Raw genomic sequence first — 27853 nt, forward strand, 5'->3', positions numbered from 1 at the left:
GTATTAAATCTGCATCCTGAAAGAGGATGAGTCATATGATGAAACTATATGACTCTGTGACCCCTGCATGTCTGCCAGCTTGGATCAAGGAACTGCAAGCCATTAAAAAATCTCTTCTTTGAGTTTCAGATTAATAGATCTAGTGTTAAACACCATACCTGGCTGTAGAACTAATGCAAATTGCCCTATACATCTGACTAGTGAAGATGGATGAATTATAGAGGTCACATGTGTACCACAGGGATTGATAAATATGTGTGAGCCTTTGAGAAAATAAAGTGTGCAAAATATTTCTGTCTCCTCATCCTTACTCTTTGTGGGGAATGTAGTTTCACAAGAGCATGAAAAATTCCCAGAAAAGGCATCAGGAAAACTGCAAAGTCATGCTGTGTAGTGAAAGGTTGAGACCAGACTGGAGGACTGGAGGGGATGAAGTGGGCTGAAGTCTCGTTCTGAACCGTGTTATCGCGAGAAGTGAGCCGTGGTATAAATTCCCCAGTCGAGCCTGTCAGCTCCTCCACTCTCTCTCTCCTCCTCCTCTCCTGTGATCAAAGCTGAGGTATGTGTTATACAATACATTTATTTACGATTTTCTTATGTTGTTTTACAGATTAAGTTTCAAAGTGTTAATTTCTTCGGTTTATTTACGAGTTTTTATTAGTTGTAGGCTGAATTCAAAGCTCAACAAGTGGTTTTTTCCACAAAATGATTGAAAAAACACGATTTTTTATAAGTAGTAAGCAATTTTGGGAGTTAAATAAAACGTTAATTTGTTGATGGTTTATTTTTGTTAACTTGAAAAGTTTCCACATGACAGAAATGACGGTTTTATACGGTTGATGCTCAGACTGGATGGTCCGGAACCAAAGAGTCAAATCTCAGAACATTACGACATGTTTTGGTGCTACACCGTTGATGTTAAAGTTGGCTAAATTAGTGAAATACCAAAAATGCACTTGGGCATAAATAATCTTTACCTTGACCATTGAACTCAGATGGGTAAATTCATGAAAATGAAACAGGAATATGTATAAAAAACAGATATGTAGACAACCATATGGGGAAACACCTGTGAACACCACAGAAGAAGAAGTGGAACTGCTTCATAGGTTTCAGTTGTTGCCAGTTTAAGCTTTGGTTTAAGCTTTTGTGTCACTTTTGTGCAATGTAAATACTGTAAATCTACTTTTACGGATATGTGCAATAACATCACTCTGTGCAATAATTATATAATTATCTGAGGGACACTTTGTGCAATAATCTGGCAAAACTGTCATCTCATCAATATACATATTGTATTTTTATATTTTATATGGTATTATCTTTTATGTTTTTTATATTTATATTGCACTATCTCTTTTTTTATTGTATTATCTTTTCATTAGCACCTATGGGATTGTCACAATCTAATTACGTTGTACTACACAATGACAGTAAAGGGTTTGAATCTTGAATCTTGAATCTTGAGGCTTGATAATAGCTGATCTGAGCTGATCTGGGTTCTGCAGAATGAGCTTTTAATATTGCCTACATCAGATATCAATCTGTGGTTTCAACTTTGAGTTTAGCAACAAATAAAAAAACAATCAGAAACTCTTCTATTATATTAGAGTGTATTATACACAGTATATTACACGTTTTCATACTTCCATGTGCCACTGATATTTGCATAGTTCTATAAGAATGGCTTCATTCTGATGAGAACACATTTGCTTCACCTTTTAATAATTAATTCAATGAATAATTAATTGGTAGTTACCAATTGATTATTATTTTTTACGATTAGCTGGTTAATTGATTTTTTTTATTATGTCAGAAAATAGTGAAAATGGCCATCATATTTCCTAAAGTCCTAAAGTGATGTCAACAGATATTTTATGTCTGACCAACAGTCAAAAACAGTTTCAGTTTACTACCACATAAGACAAATGAAAGCAATATTGGAGAAGCTGGAACAAGGAAATGTTTGCTATTGTTGCTTGAACTAAGTCAATCTATTATCAAAATAGTTGCCCATTTATTTTCGACTTTTGATAATTAACAGAGCACATTTAGTGTGTTGTTGCACATTTTCGATGGTAAATGCACTAGAGCTGAATTGATTGGACGATTAATTGATTATCAACTATTTGATGATTGATAAATCAGTTTTGTTTTTTTTTATTAACATTTTATAACACCAGCTTCTCAAATGGGAGGATTTTCTGCTTTTCTTTATGTTGTATGATAGCAAACTTAACATGTTTGGGTTATGGACTGTTGGTCAGATAAAACTAATGACTTATCGCCATGGGCTTTGGAAATGTGATTAATTTGATTAATCAAGATGATAACTAGCAGATTAGTTGATAAGGAAAACAATCATTAGTTGCGGCCCTAAAATGCTTTCAATTGTAAAATTGGGTTAACATTCTCCTTAAAAGAGACGTAATTTTTTTGTCCTGTAATTGAGGAAGAGTTATGGTTTATCCATGATTCATTATACACACAAAAGAAACAATGCTGTGAGAATAGATTGCGTAATACATAAACGGTTTCCTTCTTCTGTTATCCAGTTAGACTGAAAATGGCTGCAGGCAAGGCACAAATTGGAAAGCTGGCCCCGGACTTCACAGCTAAGGCGGTGATGCCAGACGGACAGTTCGGCGACGTGAAGCTGTCAGACTACAGAGGTACACCTCCTCAACCTGTGTCTCATCCTCTGTTGAGTAGAGGACATGCTTTGATGACGCTCTCTTCTGGACTATGATTCACTGCTGCTTTGTGATCCCACAATATATTGAATAGATATTCATTTACATTACTAAAGACTAGAATGAATTAGCCCGTAATTACATCACATGACAAACTCAATTGAATTATTTGTTTCCTTTTCCCTTTGGTTGCAGGGAAATATGTTGTCTTTTTCTTCTATCCTCTGGACTTCACCTTTGTGTGTCCGACTGAGATCATCGCGTTCAGTGACGCTGCCGACGACTTCAGGAAGATTGGCTGCGAGGTCATCGCCGCCTCCGTCGACTCACACTTCTCCCATTTCGCATGGTAGTTACAAGCTTTGTATTTTTACACAGTGATTTTGTGGATTCACTCTTACAATCTCCTCACTTTTTTATCCTTTTTCCTGTTTTTGTTCTCAAAGGACCAACACACCACGAAAGCAGGGCGGTCTGGGCCCCATGAAGATTCCCCTGGTATCTGACACCCGGCGCACCATCTCCACAGATTATGGTGTCCTAAAGGAGGACGAGGGCATTGCCTACAGGTGGGTTTAACAATGTGGAGTTTCGGTAGGCTTGAAAACTAGGCTAGGCTAGTAGTCTAGAAACAATAAAGCCAGTGTGAGTTGCTTCCTGAGGGAGATGGATCACTTACCTTAACATGTCATTAAATGCACCACCCTAAAGATGTGGTCTTAAAGAGATAGTTTGGGTGTTTTGAAATGGGGTTGTATGAGGTGCTTATTCATAATCCATATCCACAGGTCTTATCCATAAAACGTATTTTAGCCACCTAAAGAAAAAACCTGTAATTTTTTTTTGCAAACAAGCAACACCCGTGTTCTGCAAGGTCAAATTACTGTTTTTTTCAATGGAGTCTGGTTGCTTTGGCGAGAGCATAGATTATGGCTTCAGTTCCCCGTCGGAAACACAGACTGTATAGCTGTCTGACAGCAAGGTAAACCGGTGAAAATATTCTAAATAGGTGACTTTTATGTGGGTCTTTCTTTTAGGTGGCTAATACATTACTATGCTAAATTAAAATACGTTTTGCTGCCGGCCCCGTCCACAGCAGTACATTGCTTTGCTTCCGTGCGGTAACTCCTGTCTGTTTCTCCAAACTGGGGGCGTGTCGACCGTCATCTACTGTAGGTAATACACCTACTATGGATGAGCACCTCATACGACACCCACTTCAAAACACCCGAACTATCCCTTTAAATCTTTGGAGACTCATGAACTGCTCTTTCTCTCTATTTCAGGGGTCTGTTCCTCATTGACGACAAGGGCGTCCTGAGACAGATCACCATCAACGACCTCCCAGTTGGACGCTCTGTTGACGAGACCATGCGTTTGGTCCAAGCCTTTCAGTTCACCGACAAGCACGGAGAAGGTAAGTTACTGCTGTAACATACTGCAGATGTTTGGCACCTTAACGTATGTGATGTATTTTACTGTGTGTTCTTCTGTAGCATATAACTTCAGTTTATTAAACTCTTATGTTCCTAAAAGATTTAAAGATTGCTTGACATTTGTGACCCAAATATGGTAATATTGATAATTTAACCATTGTACTTCCACATTACATTATTTGAATCAAAAGTTGGCTTTTTGGAAAGCAACATATATGTCAGACAGGGAAAAGACCATAAAGGCTTATTCAAATTCAACAGTTGATATTCTTATCAGTGCATGGTCTAGCACAAAGAACCTTTACATTATGCAACCAAACGTTTGATGCATTTCCCTGCTTTAAACCCAAGACAATAGAGGTTACATAGACTGTATATCGGCGTCATATTTGCACAAGTCTTTATTGTTTCGTCTACCGGGCCAAGACTCATTACAGGCTTATCTTTTCAGTCTGCCCTGCCGGATGGAAACCAGGAAGTGACACCATCAAACCTGATGTCCAGAAGAGCAAAGACTTCTTCTCCAAGCAGTAATAAGCCCAGAGTCTGCAGCCTGCTGTAGCAGATTTCATTTAGAGATTACATTTCCAGAGAACAATATTTAAGTCAGCCGTCGTGCCTGTGGAGGAATGGTTATAGGAGACAGTGTCTTGTAGTCAACATGCTGTGTGTGGTCTGTCGTCTGTAGAGTGAATAGTGCACTTCTGACCGAGGTATATCATTGTGTAATTATGTTGTGGTAATGTTTGCTATTTTCACTGTTGGATTGAGCTAAATGTCTGTTTGTTCTTTCATGTCATTCCTTGCTATTGTTAGATGCAAACGACCATACGAACAGTTTTATTGGAATTAAGCACTCTAAATTATGTTTTGTTTTTTACAGTGAACAACACATGTTCTTTAATCTAAACAAAGAATACAGTTTATAACACTCTCCTAAAGGAACAAACATTACAGGGGAAATGTTACATTACACATTACTTTTGATGGTGTTATCAGTATCAAGTCAGGTACATGTTAGATTGTGTTTTGTGTGTGTTCATGTACAACGCCTTAAGTACTTTAAAATATGGCACAGCATTAGATTAAGGTACTATGATTCCCTTATATTCATCACACCTATTACCTCAGTGAAGAATTACAGCACAAAGTCAAACAAATAAAAAGAGTGTTGGGAGATTTAAGATAACATATCTAAAATAAGATGGAGGTTTATGCTGAATCATGTCCATGTATGAAGAAGTTTAAATAAATATGCTTTCCCTAACAGGTTACCAAATGCTTTATTCTTTGCCAAATGCTCCTGCACACAGCCCATCACAGGTGTTTTTACTTAATTTGGCTGATTAGACCTCTCTGTGCCTCTGCTGGTTTATACCTGTTGGGCAGAACATCCTAAATCATCAGAAGATTTACTTGTCATAGGATGAAAATGAATAACCCTATAAATCCTGATTGTGTTCCTTTGTATTGTGCGTTGCTAACTGGCACACCTAAATCAAACAGGGTCATTAGTAATATCATTAATTACACCTGTAGAGCTGGTTACTGGTAGGCACCTCTGGTTGAGCATACCAGTAAGTTAACTTTCTCTTATTGTATAGTGTGCTCCAGGGATGACGCATTTTTGTAGGCCACAACAAGGAAGTTAGCATTGCCCTGGTTCCCTCGACAAAAAGCCAATGGGATTTTACCTTTGGATTATTGCAGAAATTAACCTCTGTGGCAAACAAATGTTCATGGTACTTACACGTTTTGTTCAGCAAGATAACAAGATAATCTTCACAAATGAACATCACTTTTATTATTTTTTGAAGCATACATTCAATCACCAGAAGTAAAAAGCTAACGTTAGGCCAGGGGTCGGCAACCTTTACTATCAAAAGAGCCATTTTAGGCAAAAAAAAACAAACAAAAAAAATCTGTCTGGAGCCGCAAAACATTTGCAGCGAGGTACGGGGCCACATTGAGGGAAATTTCTTTTGGAGATTTCGAAAGTAAAGTTACAACTTTGCGAGAAAAAAAGTCGTAATATCACAAGAATGAAGTCATAACTTGACGAGAAAAAAAGTTGTAATATTACGAGAATAAAGACATAACTTTACGAGAAAAAAGTCGTAATATTAAGAGAATAAAGTCATAACTTTATGAGAATTAAAGTCGTAATATTATGAGAATAAAGTCGTAATATTAAGAGAATAAAGACATAACTTTACGAGAAAAAAGTCGTAATATTAAGAGAATAAACTCATAACTTTATGAGAATTAAAGTCGTAATATTAAGAGAATAAAGTCATAACTTTACGAGAAAAAAAGTCGTAATATTAAGAGAATGAAGTCATAACTTTACGAGAAAAAAGTCGTAATATTAAGAGAATAAAGTCATAACTTTATGAGAAAAAAGTCGTAATATTAAGAGAATAAAGTCATAACTTTACGAGAAAAAACAAAATAAAACGTAAAATGATTACTTTATAATATTATGACTTTATTCTCATAATATTACGACTTTTTTCTCATAAACCTATGACTTTATTCTCGTAATATTATGACTTTATTCTCGTTTAAAGGCATACTAAATGTCATTGTTAATATAAGTCAATAAAGTAGTAGTATTTTATGTACAGTAATCAGTGAGATGACGTCAGGATACTCTCGCGCTCTCTACTTTTGGCGGGAAAGACAAACTGATATCTTGATTAACGTTGGAGTAACTTTAGTGTTTGAGTAACTTTAGCTTAACCTGTTAGCCTTACCTTAAGACTATAGAGCAAAACATTGAATTAATTATCTGAGGAAAGGCGCCGTTACTATAATCTTTAACCGTTTGTTGTATTTAACTGTTATTAACTGTTATTAACTGTTATTAACTGTTATTAACTGAGTTAGCTTAGATTCATCCTGTTAGCTCGGTTGGCTAATCGTTAGCATCAGTTATAACTCAACTAGAGAAGGAGAACGATGGCAGCTGGGAAGATGTGCATCAGGAAGAACAAGGAGGAAACTGCTGAGGTTTGACCACACCACATACTAGATCTGATTTAACCAGTTTGTGTATTCATAAATCAGTGTTTAACAGGATGTTTTAAGTCTGCTCTGGAGGACAGATTGGGCCATCCTGTGGTCTTCATGTTAGCTCACGTTTTCTCCTTTTTTAATATTTTTATTGAATTTTACATATAGATATATATACATATATACACATACAGACAGACTAACATACAATGAAATGTTTAGTCAAAATGTCCAAGAAAGAGAGACATGACATTTGATGTATTTCACATATCTAACAAAGAAAACAAATAAAATAAAAGATAAGACAAAATAAATAAATACCTCAAAGAAGAAGTACAAAAAAACAAAAACAAAAAAACAACAATATTTTTTATTGAATTTTACATATTAACATATATACATATATACACATACAGACAGACTAATAATATTAATAATTCAATTATACAATGAAATGTTTAGTCAGAATTTCAAAGAAAGAGAGACATGACATTTCATGTATTTCACTTATCTAACAAAAAAACCCAAATAAAATAAAATATAAAACAAAATAAATAAATACCTCAAAGAAGAAGAACCAAAATAAACCCCACAAAAAAAAAAAAAAAAACACAACACAACAATTTCAACAACAGCACTCAGCAACACACAGCAGTTTCAATTTGTCTGTCCAAGAAACTCCAACAAAGGTTTCCAAACATTTTCAAATTCTGCTGCTTTTCCTCTGGTTATGTATGTAAGTCTCTCCAGTACAACACAAGATGCCATCTCCCTCACCCACACATGTATCGAAGGTAAATCCATATTCTCCAAGACAAAGCTATCATTCTCCTGGCCTGCAGGGGTCCAAAGTCAATTAAAATTCACTGTTTTGAGTTAACGATAAAGTTATCTGGATATATACTTAGTATACATATCTTTGCTTGGTGAGGCACCTTCACTCCAACAATCTCAGATATATTCCGAACAATTGTTTCCAGTATTTGTTTAACTTCAGACAGTCCCATACACAGTGAAACAGAGTACCCCTGTAGTGTCTGGGACGTCAGGGGACCATTGGTTCAGTTTGGCCGGGGTAATGTAAGTTCTCATTAACCATTTGTATTGTAATAACATTAATTCTCATATTGATTGATTGTTTTAAGGCCTTTAAACATGCAAGTTCCCAATCTGTCTCTTGTAATGTTTTTTCCTTTTATTCTTTGTTTATCTGTTTTATTTATTTAGAAATGGACAGGGTTATTCCTGAATGACTTGAAAACAGAGCAAGAGTCCCTGGTCTTCGTCAAGAGGATGATGGCGGTGGCTATCTCCTCCATCACCTACCTCAGAGGGATCTTTCCAGAGGATGCCTACAGATCCAGATATCTGGAAGGTGACCACAAATGACCATAAATAGCCTAAAAGTTGAGGAAAATCAGGAAAACTCATGCATGCACTTCATATGAATAGACCTAACGCTATGTGTACTATATGTGATATAGGTAGAATTTTATTGAAAAAGTTATAAATCAGTTATAAATAAACTTCATGGTAATATTTTTTACCTATTGTATGTCCTTTGGGTATGGTTTTTATGTAAACCATATGATAGATAGATAGTAACTTTATTGATCCCGAGGGAAATTCAAATTTCCAGCATCACAGTTCCATAGTGCAAAACATGTTAGTAAAAAGGCAGTAAAAAAGTTAGTAGTACAAAGTACAAAAAGTATACCAGATATAAAAATACCAAGAGCTGAAGAAAACTGTTAAAACTGAATATAGTGCAGGGTAACAACTGAGATATGGGACTAATAAAAATGTGAATATAGTGTAAAAGAAACTGTTAAAAAATGAATATAGTGCAGGGTAACAAATGAGATGCAGGACTATTAAAAAAGTAAATATAGTGCAGAAGAAACTGTTAAAAATTATACAGGTTTCTACATAACCCTGACACATATTTTATATTCCTTTCATGTGAATTGTATTTTACTGTCTTTTTATATGTGTGAAACAAATAAACATAAACAAACATTGTTGTTTGCCATTTCAACAGATTTGTGCATCAAAGTTTTGCGTGAAGACTGCAACACCCCTGGTGCCAGCAAAGCTGTGAAATGGTGAGTGCAGTGATAATCAGCACTTGGTGGCTGAAGGTAATTTCCAATCTCCTAATTGATGTTTTCACCTTGTTCAACCTTGCATGTTCCAGGTTGATGGGCTGCTTTGATGCATTAGAGAAGCAGTATGTAAGTTAATGCATCCATGAATACTTTGAATAATGTTTCATGTGATCATTACTGCCACTATTTTTTACTATTGTTCACTGTTCTCTAACAGCTCCAGTTTGTATTCATTGGGGTGAGTAAATAAAGTCAGCACAGCAACATTTATAGTTAACATATTGCTCATATCAGGCGGAAAAATAACTCTGTACAACATGTTATTGCAATCTAGGTGTACACCAATCCAGATGAACCTAATGTAAGTTCTCTTAAAATACTGAAAAATTATGTGTTTGGATTATGAACATAACACACTGTTGGCATATTTTGTTAAATCATAATTCCAGTGTGAAGCCTGGTCAACATTAAGAAGCATTTCTCTTTGTGCAGTGCATTATTGAGTCATACCAGTTCAAATTCAAATACACCGAGAAGGGGCCAGAGATGGACATACTCAGGTTTGGATCAACTTTCTATGTTTACATCAATGTACTGGCTAAAGCCTCCACATGTGACTGAACTGATGATGATATAACCCCAGGAACAACGACGTGGAGATGCAGGTGACGTTGGAAGACACCAAGAGAGCCTCGGTGCTTCTCATCAGGAAGCTCTTCCTGCTCATGCAGAACCTGGAGGCCCTCCCCGACAAAGTGTACCTCACCATGAAGCTGTACTATTACGACGACAGTAAGACGCGTTCACGCCTCTGCCGAACAAAGTTAAGAATCTAGTGTCACTTCTTGGGGTTGCACAGTGAAAACATCTCCCTCTGCTCTCCTCTCAAAGTCACCCCAGAGGACTACCAACCACCAGGCTTCAAGGAGGGCGAATGTGACAGCCTCTGGTTTGAAGGCATGGCTGTGCACTTCAAGGTGGGCGAGGTGCAGACGGCATTCCACACCTTGAGAGTGCGGGTGTCGGCGGAACAAGGCCGGCTGGAGAAGCTTCAAGAAGGGAACCACCCGAGGGAGACCAAGCAGGAAGGAAATCTTCCAGAAACGGGAATGATCGAGGTGGGTGCAGAAAGAGGATTATTAAAGTTTAACAGTCAAGCACAACATTCCCTCTTTCTCTGCCGACATTTTCTCAAAAAAATTCAACATCTAGCTCATTCCTGTTAAACCATGTCAGTTCTCTCATGTAACAAGTTTTTTTTTCAGTGGGTGCAGTTTGCTGTAAGTTTATTATAATTGTCTGTAAACACCTGGTTACAGGATCCTCTTAAGAAAACAAACGCCGAAGAGGATCTGCCTTCCGAAGATGGTAAGTCTGTGCTGCTACTGTTACGAAACTGTAAAAAGTTATCAAAAGGTTTACACTGTCGACTGTCCTTTTAAACAGAGTCTGCACAGTTCAAGAAACCTAAAAGACCCATGGCAAAGGTACAGTTGTACTAGAGGCATGATTATATTAAGAGTATGCCGGTTACACATGACATTTGACACAATGCAAACTGGACAGGTGATTATCTTTTTTTTTCTATCTTAGAGAAAGGCAGCTTCCAGAAATCTGTCAAGGAAGAGAAGAAGAACTTAGCCACAACATCACACAAAACAAAAGCTCTGTCAGCAATGTGAACACAAACAGGAACTATTTCTTCATTTTTTTGCAATGTTAAACACTGTTTATTGTTATGTTACAATTTATTCGACATGAAAATGTGTTTGGACTGGTTCCTTACATAATTATCTCTACCCACAAGGCAGGATGTTACTGTCTCAGTTCTAATTTAAACAGCAGTGTGCAAAAAGCGTATATGAAGTGTACAATCTAGACTGATTACATTTTGTGTTTATAAAAATATATTGATGTGGTTGGTTCAAGAAATAAAGCTTGACTTGTAAACGTTTCTGTTCTTAAGTACAACTAGAAATGTCATTCTCTACATGGCTTACAGAATCTATTAAGCAAGAAAATATACAGTGCAAATCATATATCACAATGTGCAATTCTCTCTACGCCTTAGAACCTGAAATCAATCAAGGTTCAGTAAATACTGAGTACTTTAACTTGATCCATTTTGGCACAGACGACAATGTGATTTCAAAAGTGTTTCAGATTCAAATGAATATTTCCGTAACTATTTTCCTCACTGTTACATGTACCTCAGATTCAGAAAATATTGACATATATCCTGGTTCATTTTCAGGACGGACTTCCAGGCTTGTTTCTCATCACTTTTGAACACTAAAGGTTTGATGCTCTTTCCCTGACGTGTTGTTCTGGTCCAGAACGTCTGTTTCAGTCTCTAGGTCACAGTTACAGCGCCACCTTCCTCTCGATGTGTGTGTGTCCTCTAGAAGAGGCTGTCCACATCTCCCATCTCCACAAACACCGTCTTCAGCTGGGAGTAGTACTCAACTGTCACCTGACCGTTCTCCCGCCCGATGCCTGGTGAATGTAAAGATTACAAGTTTACTTCCACTTCCACTAAAAAAGTGTACGAAAAAATTTTTGTATGTTCCAATACATAGTTAACTAAAAATAAATTAACTACATCTGGTTGCAAGCCAGCATGCTTTTCTGGCTATTGTGACCTACAATCCTCTGCACAGCGGATATGTGAGCAAGAGGGTCAAAGTTCAAGGCGCAATGTTATGTCAAGTAGTATGTCCCAAAAGTATGCATACAACATGCATGCAACAGTATGTGCTTTGTAGGGGCAGCTGCAGTACGTACTAAAAGTAAAAAGAAAAAGTGTGATTATGTGATTTGGAACGTAGTCTAGGTTTTTAAATAAGGACGTACTCTCCACAATGATCAGATTAGCTACTGATGTTGTTTTCTGACGGTATTATAAGTAATGGATAATGTACAGCGAGCCGGTCATTGTTTTGAAATAAACCCCGACAGGGCGATGTGGACCTGCTAGCTGTACATTTTCCCGCTTATTACACGGCTACTTACTTAACAAAATCAATAATTTGACACAAAAATGGTCCGCCACAGTCTGACATCAGATCTGCGCCCATAGCAACGGTCTGTTATATATAGCAACACAAATAACAGTCTGCAGAACACCATGATTGACCAATCAAAATCAAAAAGAGTATTCAACAAAGCCGTGTTATAATAATAAATAACAGCCCTATAGTGCTTCAAGCAGACTGAAATCATTTTAATGAAAACAATAATTGGCCAGTGACATTTGGCTCCTGGTCTGCGTGCCTGTACCTGACATTTTGAAGCCTCCAAAGGGCACCTCAACAGGAGTGATGTTGTAGTTGTTGATGAAGCAGGAACCAGCCTTGAGGTGTTCCACCACGCGATGCGCTCTCCTCACATCCCTATAGACACAAAGCAAAAAGTAAAAAACATTTATTCATTTAGTTCTGTGTTCATTTTAAGAATATTTACATATATATACAGTATATATATATATATGTATATATATATATATACATAAACTGAGGATAATTCTGCAATAGTGTGCTGCCAGGTGCCATCACTTTGCTGCTTTTAACTTAAATCTAGATTCTTGAGAAAGGTTTAGGGCAGTCATGGTTCAAAAATCTAATTTACGAGCCCTCAATGTCTCGCCACAAACCCACCTGGTGAAAACTCCTGCAGCCAGACCCATGGTGGTGTCGTTGGCTCTCAGCAGCACCTCCTCTTCTGTTTCAAAAGACAACACGGACATGACGGGACCGAAGATCTCCTCCTTCACACAGGTCATGTCATCTGTGCAGTTACCTGTACGAGGAAAATAAAGAAAGAACTAACACTGGTGTGACCACAGAGTCACCTATCTGAACTGTACTCAGGTAGTGATGAATCCCCTTTGACTCTTAACAAATTGTGGTGTTGCAGACAGAATTTGAACACAGTAGAACAGTTGTGTATCTTCTGAATGCACTGTATTAATGGAAGAATGTATGGTCTTACCCAGTACACATGGAGTCATGTAGTATCCACCTCTGAGTTTGGGATCTGATGGGACAAAAGGTTCACCTCCGCACAACACTGTAGCTCCCTAGAAACGGAACAAATTAAGGTCTAAATTTAATTTGCTGGACGCGAGCCTGTTGACAAAGCAAAATAAATGATTAGGATAAGTCTTACCTCTTTCTTCGCCTGATCAACAAAGGACAGGACTTTTTCCAGATGTGTCTGGTTGACCAGTGCTCCCATTCGGGTGCTCTCCAATAGTGGGTCTCCTATCTCGATCGCCTTCGTCCTCTTCACCACCTCCTCCAAAAACTCAGGCAGAATATCCTTGTGAACAAAGACCCTTGTGCCGTTGCTGCAGACCTGTGATGCATTTAATCAAATCAAATATACTTCCACGTGTAGATGTGTAGAAATACAACGTATAAGATCCAAACCAGAACACAGTGTTTACCTGGCCTTGAGACAGGAAGTTGGCCATGAGAGCTCCCCTCACGGCGTTCTCCAGATCGCTGTCCTGAAAGATGAGCAGAGGAGATTTCCCCCCGAGCTCCAGAGTCACGGGCTTCACCGCCTTGGATGCCATCTCCATGATCTGTGGGTCAAAGTCACATGGAAGAATATCCATCGATTACTCTGGTCACATCACAGATTAGAGCGGGAAAAGACAGACCTCAACATCTTTAACACTAAATCTACAAATCCTTAATCTTCACCATCATGAGAGGTAAGGTGTTTTATGAATGAGTGGCATTTTTTTATTTAATGTCTCATGCTAAGTTGATGAGGTGTGTAGAATTTTCAGCTCTACCATGTAAATAACACCGACCTTCTTGCCCGTGGCCACACTCCCGGTGAAGGACACCTTAGCTACGTCGGGGTGGTGGCAGAGTAAGCTGCCGGTCTCCTGGCCGCCCTGCACCACGTTGAGCAGCCCCTCTGGAGCGCCGGCCTCGTCGTAGACCTCAGCCAGGATGACCGCCGTCACGGGCGTCACCGGTGACGGCTTGAACACCATGGAGTTGCCTATTTTAGATGACAAACAAAAAGGTGAGTAAGACTCATTGCTTGACTCATCTAATCAACTAAAGAGCACCCAGAGATTACACCTACGTCAACACCTAAATTGTGAATGTCAGGGTTTATTACATCAAGATTTGTGCAAAGAAACAGACTCACAGTCACTGAGATGTGACCATTTTTATGTTGCTGTAGTGCCATCTAGAGGTGAAATGCCATTATATTTTTCAGGATTGCTCAGGGTAAATGTGCATACCTGGCATTTAAATTTGGCTGCAATTGGACAGTATGTTTGAGTGAGTTATAGCAGCTTATGTCCAATAAGCCAAACCTAAAACTATTTGACAACCAATTATAGAAAAATGGTATGAAGAAAAACAACCATTTTACAGATTTATTTGGGCGGACAGTCTGTTAAGTTAAAATGCACAAAATCTTAACAGCCTTTTCCTGCTTTTAAGCCTTACTGTTGAGTTATATAAAGTGCTTTATAAAATTCTCACATTGTGGTGTTATCCAAACCCAAAACCTCAATGTTTCCCTAACTTCTTAACAAATCCCTGAATCCCTTAAGGTAGCTTTTGAGATATTCTTTGAAATAAACAAACACAGCTAACCAAACACAAAAACCTTCCTGACAGAGGAAATCATTTAGGTGTACTAAAATTAATAATTAACAGTATACAGGAACTTAAGAAGCATCCCATTACCACAGGCCAGAGCTGGAGCTGATTTCCATGCAGCTATCTGGAAAGGATAATTCCAAGCACCGATGCCGACGCAGACGCCCAGAGGCTCCCTGCGGGTGTAGGCAAAGGATCCCCCAGACAACTGGACATGCTGGCCTTGATAAAGGGAAAGCACAAGTATTTTGTAAAAGAGGTTTAAAGGTTGTCATTTTAAAAATGTTGGTTTAAAAAGCGTTGACAGTGTAAAGCTGAATAATGCATCGCATAAAACCTTTTCTTCTACCAACACATATGCAAAACTTGTAAGTGTTTAAGATGATAATATCTGATAATGGGCTAATGCGCCATCATATGGGTGGCTTTCCCACTTAACCTCGCAATTCATAAAAATCGTGGATAACATATTGAGTGAAATTTCAGTCTGTCATGCCGCCGCTATCAGTTATTTTATTTGCCTCCAGACCCTTGGAAGGAGGGAAAACATGTAACTAATGAGTGAGAGTTGCATTATACCAACCTGCCAGAGTGCTGGCCATGCCTGCATAATACTCGATACACAGTCTGGCAGAGTCAACGTCCATACGGGCCTCTGTGATGGACTTCCCATTGTTGACCACCTCCAGTTCAGCTATCTCCTCTCTCCTGCTCTGTGCATGACAGTGTAATACATTTTTAGTGTTACACAACATCTCAGATCCATCACTGGATGTACAAAGCAGGGTACTCTTTTCATAAAGTACAATGAATTTAGGCTGAGGCTATTATCCCCTATTTAGTTTCATTATAAAAATGTATGCTAATCACAAAGGAAGAAATATAGATAATGAGATGAGTTACAGAAATATTTTAGCGTGAGATTAGTTGTTTTAGTGTTGCTGTGTGTTTTATTGTGTTGCTGAGGTTTTTGACCTCTTTAAACATTCAGCTGAGACAGTAAAGTTAGTTACCTTGAATGAGTTTAAAGCTCTGGTGAAATCGCTGCAGTCCAGGTTGTCTGTGTGCAAGTGTTTTTTATGAGCAAGTTTTAATGTTGTTAATTTATATGTTGTCTGTTACTTTCACTATAACTGTCTTGCTGCTATCTTGGCCAGGTCTCCCCTGTAAAAGAGATCTTTGATCTCAATAGGACTAACCTGGTTAAATAAAGGAAAATAATAATAAAGATGTGGATTGTGTGAAACAGGCTGCAACTCGGTATCATGTCTCTGGTAATTTTTTTTACATTAAATGTATACAGTGTATAGTGATTCCCACTCTAGAGATTGTTGTTATGCTTGATATAAGAGAACCTCAATTAAATCACAGGCACACTGAATGTTTTTTGGAAACCAGGGGTTGGCATACAAATGAACAAAACAAAAAACACCTCGATGATATGGGCAGCTTCTATCATGATCCTCGCCCTCTCCATCCCAGACATTTTGCTCCAATGGCCAAAGGCCGACATGGCAGCCTTCACGGCCTGATTGACCTCCGCGGCACCACAAGGCTCCAAATGGCACAAGACCCGCCCTGCAAAGGGAAACATGTCATGGTGACGACTGTTAAGTACACAGGTAAAATGCAAACAAAAGGTTACACAACTTCTATTTGGCAAAGGCCATATCCCTTTGTTTGTTCATTTAGTTTGTACTGATCGAAAGTCATCCTTCAACAAAGAAGGAAATTAAATCTAGGCCTGGCGGCTACAGGCTGTAATATATTGAATGTAACGTGGCATTTACACTCTCTTTTCCAATGATGGGATTAGTGATAATATAAGGAGCATCATTCTGCCTGGAGAGTAGGCTGCACACAAGCTGTGTGCTAGTATTAAACCAAGCTACAAATAGCCTTAAAATCATCATCATCATCATCATTTTAACTCTGATGAAGACATAGTAGTAGTCATGGTCTGAAATTAAATCTTTTCCTCACGTGCCACTGTGGCAGGTCACTGAACATTTCTACTAGCTACACAATCTTTTTGTCTGCCACTTCTGAAATCTATGTAGAACGCTTTAGAATTGTAAACACTGGGACTGAGTATTGGCAAGAATCTGGCGATAGGATACCTATCATGATACAGGTGTTACGATTCAATATATTGCGATATATTGTGGCACTGTAAGCAAGACGATATTTTGTGATTTTGTAAAATCTAGTATAAAAAACACACCGCCATATGCATAACATTTGAGTAACTTTTTTAAAAACTTTTTTATGCAATCAGAATAGTAGTATCTGCATTTGCATTTCTCTTTGCAAATACAATAAAGTGTTGACTGAGTTCATCTTTGCTTGTAAACTATTAATTAGAAATCAATACAGGGTTTCTGAGAATCGATACAGTATCACAAAACATATTATTGCAATACTTTTCAATATTTTTTTACATCCCTAGTAAACACTGAGTCAGTGGTAACAGACAGATTTTAAGATTTTATTATTAACTTTTAAAGCTCTGCATGGTTTGGCACCAAGCTACCTCACTGAGCTCCTTACACCATCATTACATCATTGTATCTGTGCAAGCACTTTGAAACTATGTTTAGAAAGGTGCTATACAAATAAAGATTATTATTTATTATTATTATTATTATTATTATTTATCCCAAACTATTTTTAATTTAGGAATTAATTTTTAAAAATAATATATTTTTTTATATAAGGAAAATCTCTCTGCCATGGTGGCAGGTGACCTAAATGTTTTACCTGCCACAGCCAACATTGACCCTGTATTTAGCAGGTGGCAGGTGCTAATGTCATTCCCTGGTAGTAGTTGAAATGTTTAATTGTGGTTGAACAAGAAAAGAAGCCACGTGTGACTAAATGGACATACTACAGAGATAAGCATGTAAAGGAGTGTGTTGCTGGAAAAAAATGGGTGCAAAGTGGACTTTTCTTGGGTAAGTAAATGTCAAATAAGAAAAATGTATTACTGCATGTAGAAAGACAACTAGAAAGTATCCAACATAATAACATAGATGATATTGTTTCCCAGGCCAGAGATCACCAGACAGACATTTCACACAGCAATGGTCAAAGTCCAGTTAGGAAGCCAGGTCAATCATGTCAAAAGACAGACAGGTTGTTTTAATACCAAAGAATTGTGTGGCTTACCAGTTGCAGGTTCGTAAACCTTTTCCTTGTTGCTTTTCTCTTGGCTCGTCCTTCTCTTCCCATCCCAGAAGTTCAGCGGGGCGGTGATGTCCACTGTGCCCGAGGAGAGGCATCGTACCCCGGCTGCAGCAGCAGCGGGCCGCCGCAGGCACGCAGCGAGCCTCTGGAGCATTCTCTCAAAAAGGCTCTGTGGCTCGAAGTTTAGCTACAAGAAGTGTACAAAACTGTTACAAGTCATTTGTCAGGTTTCACCATTGTCTTTAAATCTTAGCAAACTTACTTTTACAGCCTTATTCACACTTAGTAACTGCGTATTTTAAGGTTGTGAGTCTAAAATAACTGTTAACGACATGATTTTACTGTTGAGCAACCAGGAGGCGGGGCAAGTAACGTACGACCGTTAGTGCTGCGTCAGAAGCGTAACAGCTGTCAATCACAAACAAAGAAAAACGATGAAAATATCTACGAATTAATTTAATCAAATATAAACTATCATCATTAACCTAGACTGAAAAATACATAAATATAATGTAATAAATTAATGTAAAAAAAAATAAATAAATAGCGAGTGCATAACCGTTGGTGTTGTGGGCGGAGCTTCGCCTCACTGATACTCCAGCACAGCAGCTCCGGCAGCCTCACTGCAAGCATGGCCGGCGACAGTGAAACACATCAGAGGGACCGTGTCGAGAACACCGACGTTATTCGACAACCTTTCCTCATCGGTGTCTCCGGAGGCACCGCCAGCGGCAAGGTTGGCACCTTAAGCTAGTCAATCTGACAGGTTTCGCGAATTGCCATGGTTCTATTGTAAGCTAAAATCACGTTAGCCGGGGTGCTAAGTTCGGACCGCGTGGCTTCCTTCAGCGACGAAACGTTTGAGTTTTGATTGACAGATGATGGTGTTAAAACCAGCCAGCTCTTCTCTGGTTTCATTTGGCACTACCACCGTCTGTTGAGCTGGATTTGTTCAATTAACATGTTCCTCCTTTTGTTACGTGATGGCAGCACTGTCGTTAGCAGGATCAACTTACATTAGACTACGTGGAAGAGCTCTGATGTTAGCTTACTTAGCTTAGCTTAGCTGCCTAGCTGAATTCCATCACATTCTAGAAGTAGCGGTTGGTCTAACGGTTAGATCAGGGGTCTCTAAGCAACCAGCAGCTCTGGAGCCACACGAGGCTCTCCAGCTCCTCTCCAGAGGCTCCCTGTGGGGTTATATAAAACAAATAGTGGAAATGAATAACTGTTTTTTTGGTTTACATTTTCATTTTTATTTATCATTGTTGTAGGTCTATGGTACGACGGTTAGATGGAGTATTAGGGCCACATTCAGGAAAAAAAAAATGAGATTTTGAGAATAAAGTCGTAATATTATGAGAATTAAGTCGTAATGTTATTTAATTTTTTTCTCGTAAAGTTATGACTTTATTCTCATAATATTACGACTTTATTCTGTAAATCTCAGATGTTTTTTCCCTCAACGTGGCCCTATTAATACTCCGTAGTACATTGTCTCTTTGTCCCTCACTGCATTAGACGTATATACTATATACTCAGACTATAAACCTTCATCACAATGCTATAATGTTTTGCGCTCCAGACAGATTTTTTTTTGTTTTGCCTAAAATAGCTGTTTTGATGGTAAAGGTTGCTGACCCCTGCGTTAGACAATAACAAGTGAACCACATCTCCTGCATGTCTAGAATACCTTTTAGACATTGCGTTACATGTAGTTAGACTATTCCCCGTTGTGTGTTTTGTTGTTAGTGACCTGATATGACCGCTAACCGTTAAATAACGTCAACCTACACGTTGGTGAAATACGAGATAACGGTCACATGGCGCTAGCTAGCGGGAAACGGATAGCGTCACTGGCGCCCACGTCCTTTGTTCTGTAAAGTTTAAAAAAAACCCACCCAACCCTGTTTTTGACTAGGCCGGTTTGTGTCGTGTAGTATGTATTCGGCCTAGATTAAATCACCGAAACCAACTTTTATTTCATTCCCCTCCATGATTGGACTTTTTAACCGTATTTTACCGCGGCAGTGTTAGCTGAATCACCGGCAGCATCCCGGTACTGACCTCCTTGTTTCCACCGAGCAGCCCACACTGACGTGGATGTTTTTCGAAGACGTCATTGGATTTCTTTGTTATGAAGCGGGTGTATTTTTTGCGACCGAAGAGACCAGGCCTCGTGTTTATCTCGAGTTGAACTGATACGCTTTGTCAGTGACGCTCATAAACCAAGATGCTTTCAAAACAAAAGCGTCGAATAGCTTGACTTTTTAACGGCTGTAATATGTGTCTCATGTGCAGAGTAGGTGCATCGTCCTCAGTTAGCCCCTCCTCCCAACTTTGTCCCAGTTATCACTGAGCCAGTGTTTTGCTTCCTGAAAAGCCCCCTCACAAGGGACTGGGAAAAAACTGCACTGTGGTCTGTACGTTTTTTATTTGCACATATATAAAACTGCACAAAATCCAGTCAATGAAAAAAACAAACAAGAAATGTGTTAGGAGAGGTCAAGAAGCCACAGGCTTATAAAAAGGACCTCCTCCCCAACCCTATGAGAAAAAAAAACTAACAAAAAAGGAAGAAAGATCTAAACTAACATAATTTTAAAAATACAACAAAAGTTAAACAGCAACAAGAAGCGCACAAACTGTGCAGAAAAACCTAACCAAACAGTGGAAAACAATCCAATAAAAACAATAAAATACATACAAAAGAAACAGTACAGGGGGAAAAAAAGAAAATGTATCTGAACATATCAAAAGATAATTGGACATCCTGAATTAAATGTGATGATAATTTCCTTTTTAAAATGTTTTAAGGAAAACAAGCTCTTGATAACGTGTATTTTGGTGTTCCATATTTGTACACCACGATATCTGAGGGAGTACTGGCCATGTTTTGTAAAAAGGCAGGTGAAGATGATTAACCTAGTGTTATGTGAATGAATTACTGAAGTACTGTGGTCTGTACTCAGGGTACGAAATTAGCACCTGCCAAATAAAGAGTAAATGTTGGCTGTGGCAGTTGAAAATTTCAGGTCACCTGCCACCATGGCAGGCAATATTATTTTTAAGAAGCAATTCCTAAATTAAATGTAGTCATGGATTAAGGTTACAAAATATATTCCATAAATCTACGGTCTGGCACCACTGACTCAGTGTTTACAAGTCTAAAGCGTTCTACCTAGACTTCAGAAGTGGCAGACAAAAAACTTGAGTGGCCGGTGGAAATGTCCAGTGACCTGCCACAGTGGCAGGTGAGAAAAAGCTTAATTTCAGACCTTGTCTGTACTGTTTTGACTAGATCAGTCTGATTTAGTAAAATGACTGCACTCAATGCTCATTGATTTGATGATGCAATTTTAGCCTGCTGGTCTGAAAGCAGCCTCCAGCTCAGTGTAGTGCAGCAGCAGTGCAGATTTTGCATTTTCATCGGCCTAACTGCTGATGCTCTTTAGAATATCTTTTTCTTGGTAACAAAAGTAATGAAAACCGTTCAGAATCAATTAACTCATCAATCATTATTTTCAGTAGTAAACTAGGGGTGTAAGAAAATATCGATACACGTGAGTATCACAATATTATGTTGTGCAATATTGTATAGATTCTCTAAAAAAAAAAACTATAGTTTTTTTTTTTTTATTAACCTCTTAAAAATTGTGATGGCTTGTTGTCTGGCCTGGCCACTATTGGGCTCAGTTTTAAAGCTAGAGTGAAGATTCTTTATAGATTCATATGAAACTACAAAACCTAAGGAATCCATCGGTACCAACCATGTCATACTAGCTTGTCACAAAGGAGGCTAAATAAAGCTCCAAACTTGCACTAAATTTTGGCGAGGAAAAACAGGCATGGCCATTTTCAAAGGGGTCACGTGACCTCTGACCTCAAGATATGCAAATTAAAATAGGTTCAGTTTGGGGCAACAAAAACATTTTTTTTTTTAATGCAGTATACATTTGTTGTTTTTGCCTATTCTAACATTTCTAGTGTGTTCTTTATACTATGACAGTTTTCCTAAAAAATCGCCTTGCTTACAGTATCGCAATATATTGATTCGTTACCCCAGTGTCATGTTACGTATCGTATCGCCAGATTCTTGCCAATACGCAGCCCTATAATAAACCGATATTGCCATATATGGCTACAACACCAAGTAGCTCAGTCTTAAAATGGAACATTTTTACAGTGATAAGAAATAAAAAGAAATGCCAGCTTTTGGCATTTGTAAAACTGATTCACTTTTGAAATGGTTGCTTTTCACTTTATGAATAACGAACAATGGATTGTCAGAATATTTACGGATTAATTATCAGTCAACTTTGTCAATCTAGAGTTTGAGCTTTAAAAATGATGCCTCGTTACAGTAAATGTCAGTGTGCATTGGAGCTTTGTGTTCGAAGTCGGATCCTCTGAAATTGTTGTATTTGAGTGTGCTGACACAACTTCCCAGCTCTCCAGTGGGGGCGTCCAAATTCATTGTAGCACAGTTTCATGGACACAAAGGCAACTGAGGTTAGGGCAGCTGGATAATGCCCAGTCAGCACTGGGTATGAGATTCATTTCACTGGGAAGGTCAGTGGGTACAAACATTGTGGGCCGCTGGGCATTTCACCTATGATTGTTAGGTTAGTTGACCTCACACACAAGGTGGGAAATTACCCACCCACGCCATTTCTGGGTCAATGTGACTGTGGGTGTAACCGAATTGTTAATTCTGTTCTATTGTGGACTGAATTGAAACTAGTTTTCACTCCATATTTGGGTTGTGAAAAATACCGGTGTTGCTGCTGATTTTTTAACCGGGCAACCTTATATATATTTTTTTTACCTCATGTAAGCATACTGTTAATGCTTAATCACCCCATTTTCCCCATCTACTGACCTACTTTTTTTCTATTTGTCTGTTTCTGCAGTCGTCAGTATGTGAGAAGATCATGGAGCTGCTGGGCCAGGACAAGATCGACCACCACCAGCGGCAGGTGGCGATCCTCAGCCAGGACAGCTTCTACAAGGTGCTGACTCCAGAGCAGAAGTCCAAGGCACTTAAGGGCCAGTTCAACTTTGATCACCCAGGTATGCACATACTGCGTAGTTGGTGGCACAGCTAATGAGGGGTATAATCACCTCTGATGGCTTTGCAGTAGGCACATGTTGGCTAGTCATATCACAGTTGAAACCAGATTCTGTAAGTGGGAGTTTCACTGTGGGTGTGTGGTTTTAAATTTCTCCATGTACCTGACTTCAGCCAAATTTATATTGTATGAAAGTGGATGCAATAATTTGCACGTTCAAATAAGCAGTTTGTCAAGATGAGATCAAATATTGGCTTGTGTTCAGCAGCAGGCGTTGCTGCCACGTTGATGATTTCTTCTAGTGCGTCTCTGGCAGAAGCATAGACTCCATTTTTGGAGTCTGACTTTGACCCCCGATGCTCCTGCTTCCTTTCTCAGCTGATTTTAAATCCCCACAGTCAGCAGGCCTTTCTCCGAGGCAGCTGCTCTATAAGGCTCAGACACCGAACCCAACACCTGTTACTCGAAGAGGATTCCTGGGTTACCAAACGTGCAGTACGGTGGTCCCATGTGTCCGTGGGCGCACACCAAGCCGGTGGTCCCACGTGTCCGTGGGTGCTCGCCAAGCTGGTGTTACTGCCATTAAGTTATACGATGTCTCATGAAGATCTCATCTGAGCGTTTATCTTTTCTTTTCCTCAGATGCCTTTGACAATGAGCTGATAATGCAAACACTCAAGCAGATCCTGCAGGGAGAGACTGTCCAGATTCCAGTTTATGACTTTGTCACTCATTCCAGGTGAGCACCTATCTTCTGCACGTCACAGTTGCCGTTTGGTCTACAGCTCCCAGCATTGTGTTCCTGCAGACTAGACCCTTGATTTATAATTACAAGTCACGTTAAACCGGTTCCTGATTGACCTGATTATGTAATCATTTTACACTTGCATAACACCATGACTGAATGTAGTCTCTGATGGGTGTGTTGTTGTGTTGTTTCAGGAAAGAGGAGTTTATTACAGTGTATCCGGCCGATGTGGTCCTGTTTGAGGGCATCCTCATATTCTACTCCCAGGAAATTAGAGATCTGTTCCAGATGAAGCTGTTTGTCGACACAGATCCAGACACGCGCCTCTCTCGCCGAGGTGTGTAGTGAGAGTTTGGTTAATGCACACATTGCTGTAGAGCAGTGCATCCCCTAACCTTTTGTCATTTTGTTAAGTGGCTGGTATTTATATTGTCCATCTTTTTTGTGTGATTTCTCCGTTTCAGTTCTGAGAGACATCAGTGAGCGTGCGAGAGAGCTGGAGCAGGTGCTCGCTCAGTACATCACTTTTGTGAAACCGGCCTTTGAGGAATTCTGTTTACCTGTAAGTGACGTTCCTACTTTTCAAGCATCTGTAGTTGTGCAATAGAGCCCAACTGATACACTGGGTTGCCCAACATTATCAGCCAGTTTTAGCTCTGAACAGATATATTAGTTTGAACATATGTCAGCCCATCTGAATCAAGAAATTGCAGTACAGAAAGACCAATATGGGCAGAAATGTCACTTGAAACTGAATTTGAATAATTTATATTTTTATTTAACTTGAATAATCGCATTGAAAACTGAATCACATAATTTGAAATTGAATATATTAATTTATATAAACTGTATTTGATCCTTTTTTTTGTTTTTACAATGAAAATTCAACTCTCAACTACCACATTCAGCGGGGAGGACGATGACGTTTTCTCCTCCCAGCCACTTTGTATTTAATCCAGTAAACAAACTATTAAAATGTACACTGACCGACAAAATGATTGACAAACTTCGGAAGTTTGGAGGAGAGTGGGAGAGCTCAGCGAACTTTGTAACTTTGGAAGTTTGCTCAGTAAACTTTGGAAGTTTGCTCAGTAAACTTTGGAAGTTTGCTCAGTAAACTTTGGAAGTTTGCTGAGCTCTCCCACTCTCTTCCTGGCAGAAGTAGTCTCCCGGCAGCGGGGAGGACGATGACGTTTTCTCCTCCCACCCACTTTGTATTTAATCCAGTAAACTATTAAAATGTACACTGACCGGATGTGTGTATCGGTAAACTAAATTTGAATTGTGATAACTGAATGTGAAAAGATGGAGAGTTGCATTCTCAGTGAGGATGAAATACAGTTTCAGAGCAACTGAATTCAATTCATAATATTGCATTCAGTTTCAAGTCCATTGGAATCCAGTTCCAAACTAATAAATTCAAATTATTTCTAGTGACATATTTCTGCACGTGGGCCAAAATCAAAATTTTTTTCCTTATTAAAATGGTTGTTTATATTTTGTCTATTTATTAAAAACTACTGGTTGATATGTTTTTTTTATACTCCCAAGTATCGGTCTGGCTCTATTGTGCAGTATACAACCGATGATGAGAAAATGTTTTTTTTTGACAGTAACCTTATCTTTATTTCTACTAGACAAAGAAGTATGCAGATGTGATTATTCCACGAGGAGCAGATAACCTTGGTATGGACAATTATTACTTTATAGTACGCAGACATTGCATTTGTTGCATAAACTCTGTTGGGTTTGAAGATTACAAGTTTTTAAAAATGAGAAAAATCTGGGGATGTGGAAGGAAAGAATTGAGCTTACCAAACTTGTAGCCCACTTCTCTTGCGTGGTAGTGTGTAGAAATATAAAAAAAGACCATCTGGTTCTGCTGCATCGATTTTGATACTTTTGAGTCTGACAATTTTGGTGGTTCACTCTGTGTAACCATCTCTCTTCCTCATTTCCCGCAGTGGCCATCAACTTGATAGTACAGCACATCCAAGACATTCTGAACGGCGGACTAAAGCGCCACAACGGCTGCACGAACGGCCACAGCACTACTCCCCGTCAGCGGCGGACCTCCGAGTCCAGCAGCCGGCCTCATTGACCTCATCGCACCTCTCTTCACCGGCCGGAGAGGGGTGTGGGGGTTGCGCTGTAAATAATGCCTTTTGGCATCACTGTATTTAAGAAGAAGAAAAGAGATGCAAAAAGAATTGAAATGCCTTTTATTATTATTATTATTAGGACTACTCTTGTTAACCGGTTCTTTTATTGTAACTGTTGAACTTGGAATTTAGATTTTTTTTTTTTTTTTTGTTTTTTTGTCAGAAGGGTTAAAAGAGGAGCTCTTATTGTTCTTGTGATGAGACCATTGGTTTAAATTGACCCCATGCATTTTCCTCCCAGATTGCATTTTGTTTTTTATGTATCCCCTGCTGCTCCATGGAAATTCATGCCGCTAATGAATAAAAGAGGGGAACCCTTTTTCCTTTTTTTGTAATGTCTGATAAAACTTGAACCCCTAATGGCGGGGGGAGTCTGATAAATGTTTGGGTAAGCTCCCAACGAGAGGGATGTGGATTAGAAAGGAGTTGAAGAAACCGGGATTGCACTCCGTAATTGTACCGACAATCTTGGGAGTGTTTCCAACCCGTTGTTCTGTGTTTTAAGTTCCCTCAGTGTAATGTGTTACACTAGAGGTCTGTTTACTACAAAGTGTCCACCACACTGACTCTGTATAATGTCTGCTGCAGCAGGAACACACTACATGATTTTTCAGTACTGATTGTCAGGTGCAGAATAATGCGACTACCAGACCTATGAAGCCAAAGGCTAGTGTCGTGAGTATACTTCTAATAATTACAATACTGATGACTGCCCCAATCAAAAAACTCATTTACACGAACACGTATAATGTGAATGAGAATAAGTTCACTATCCATTAGACAGTTATTTACTCATAGTATTCCCCATTTTAAATGGTTTAGCTAGCATTCACACGACACAAATCAGCCCCTGTTAAATAAGATTAAGATATGATTCATGTACTCTCAGGTTGGTAAATACCATTTCTGATTTCAAATGCCAGAATAAAAGGTGTGATGAAGGTGTTCAATGCCACAGCAATATTAGTTTCCCCAGGTGTGTGGCCAGTAAAACACCAAGACATCACCATAAATGCCTCTGCAACGTTGCCTCAGGTTAACATGTACAGTAAGGATCCACGCGAGAAGCCAGTTTCCATTCTTTGACTTAAAGGTATGATAAACTGTTGAATCGTTTTTTGTATTCTACGTGCTGTATTTGTTGTGTATAGTGTGATTGAATGACAGATTTGTACCAGATTTGTACTGTAGGCTGTGGAATTGTCTTGGGGTTGTTGGATGATTTATGACAGAATGAAACAATTGCTTAATGGTTAATAAACTCATGCAGCCGTGTCCGTGTCTGAAGAGTGTTATTTCTCAATTATATGCTTTGATTACATTTTTGTGAATGTATTATTTGTGTATATGCGAACAAAGAAGGCTTCTCTCACTACAATGATGTTGCATTGGCCACTAATAAGTAGGTCATTCATTTTATTGTGTCCACTAGAGGGTGCTGGAGTTATGCTCCCTTAAAGTGCTGCCGGACATGTGAACATTAAGCCTGTAATCATCCTGAATACTAACAATGACATTCATTTTTTTTTTCATTCTTTATTATCTAATTTTTTTTTAAACAATTTTAGAATATCTAATGCTGATGTTTTGTTTTTTTGTTCGTTTCTACACTCATTACTTTAAAGTTTGTCTATAAACTTTTGTTGGTATGAACTATAAATTGCATATATAAAAACAATCTCGAAAAAAATAAACTATGTATACAAAGAGTAGTAGAATAAGAGAAAAATAAAGTATATATACAAAGAGTAAAAGAATAAGAACAAAAATAAAGTATATATACAAAGAGTAGTAGAA

At 38.6% G+C, this 27853-nt stretch overlaps 4 protein-coding genes across 6 annotated transcripts; 3 read left to right on the top strand and 1 right to left on the bottom strand.

Annotated features, from left to right (window-relative positions):
• Positions 1-411: 411 nt before the first annotated feature.
• On the top strand, positions 412-5403 carry prdx1 (peroxiredoxin 1). The gene is made up of 6 exons (XM_037788650.1): positions 412-559; positions 2556-2672; positions 2889-3042; positions 3140-3262; positions 3980-4110; positions 4581-5403. Exons 2-6 carry the CDS (start codon positions 2567-2569, stop codon positions 4661-4663), a joined length of 597 nt encoding a protein of 198 aa, XP_037644578.1. The 5' UTR covers positions 412-559; positions 2556-2566; the 3' UTR covers positions 4664-5403.
• A 1390-nt stretch (positions 5404-6793) lies between these two features.
• zte38 (zebrafish testis-expressed 38) lies at positions 6794-11003 on the top strand. Of its 2 annotated transcripts, XM_037788794.1 has the most exons (12): positions 6796-7141; positions 8372-8519; positions 9186-9249; positions 9342-9378; positions 9470-9490; positions 9587-9613; positions 9745-9812; positions 9896-10044; positions 10144-10370; positions 10572-10620; positions 10699-10739; positions 10846-11003. In XM_037788794.1, the coding sequence occupies exons 1-12, from the start codon at positions 7091-7093 to the stop codon at positions 10891-10893; spliced, it is 930 nt and encodes a 309-aa protein (XP_037644722.1). In that variant the 5' UTR covers positions 6796-7090; the 3' UTR covers positions 10894-11003. The 2 variants fall into 2 exon arrangements, with proteins under 2 accessions (XP_037644723.1, XP_037644722.1); XM_037788795.1 differs by lacking the exon at positions 10699-10739 and having other exon boundaries at positions 6794-7141; positions 10846-10996.
• Positions 10955-20268, bottom strand: aldh9a1b (aldehyde dehydrogenase 9 family, member A1b). 2 transcript variants are annotated; one of them, XM_037788793.1, is made up of 12 exons: positions 20142-20268; positions 18057-18261; positions 16321-16466; positions 15472-15601; positions 14976-15110; positions 14075-14271; positions 13700-13840; positions 13420-13608; positions 13243-13330; positions 12909-13050; positions 12532-12644; positions 10955-11748 (listed from the first exon to the last, which is right to left on the bottom strand). In XM_037788793.1, the coding sequence occupies exons 2-12, from the start codon at positions 18226-18228 to the stop codon at positions 11654-11656; spliced, it is 1548 nt and encodes a 515-aa protein (XP_037644721.1). In that variant the 5' UTR covers positions 18229-18261; positions 20142-20268; the 3' UTR covers positions 10955-11653. The 2 variants fall into 2 exon arrangements, with proteins under 2 accessions (XP_037644721.1, XP_037644720.1); XM_037788792.1 differs by lacking the exon at positions 20142-20268 and adding an exon at positions 18337-18472.
• uck2b (uridine-cytidine kinase 2b) lies at positions 18651-27331 on the top strand. Its single transcript, XM_037788796.1, has 7 exons — positions 18651-18810; positions 22988-23147; positions 23789-23885; positions 24089-24231; positions 24359-24456; positions 25532-25580; positions 25859-27331. The coding sequence occupies exons 1-7, from the start codon at positions 18706-18708 to the stop codon at positions 25993-25995; spliced, it is 789 nt and encodes a 262-aa protein (XP_037644724.1). The 5' UTR covers positions 18651-18705; the 3' UTR covers positions 25996-27331.
• Positions 27332-27853: the final 522 nt, after the last annotated feature.

The sequence above is a fragment of the Sebastes umbrosus genome, chromosome 12 (genome assembly GCF_015220745.1).
Source record: "Sebastes umbrosus isolate fSebUmb1 chromosome 12, fSebUmb1.pri, whole genome shotgun sequence".
Taxonomy (NCBI): domain Eukaryota; kingdom Metazoa; phylum Chordata; class Actinopteri; order Perciformes; family Sebastidae; genus Sebastes; species Sebastes umbrosus.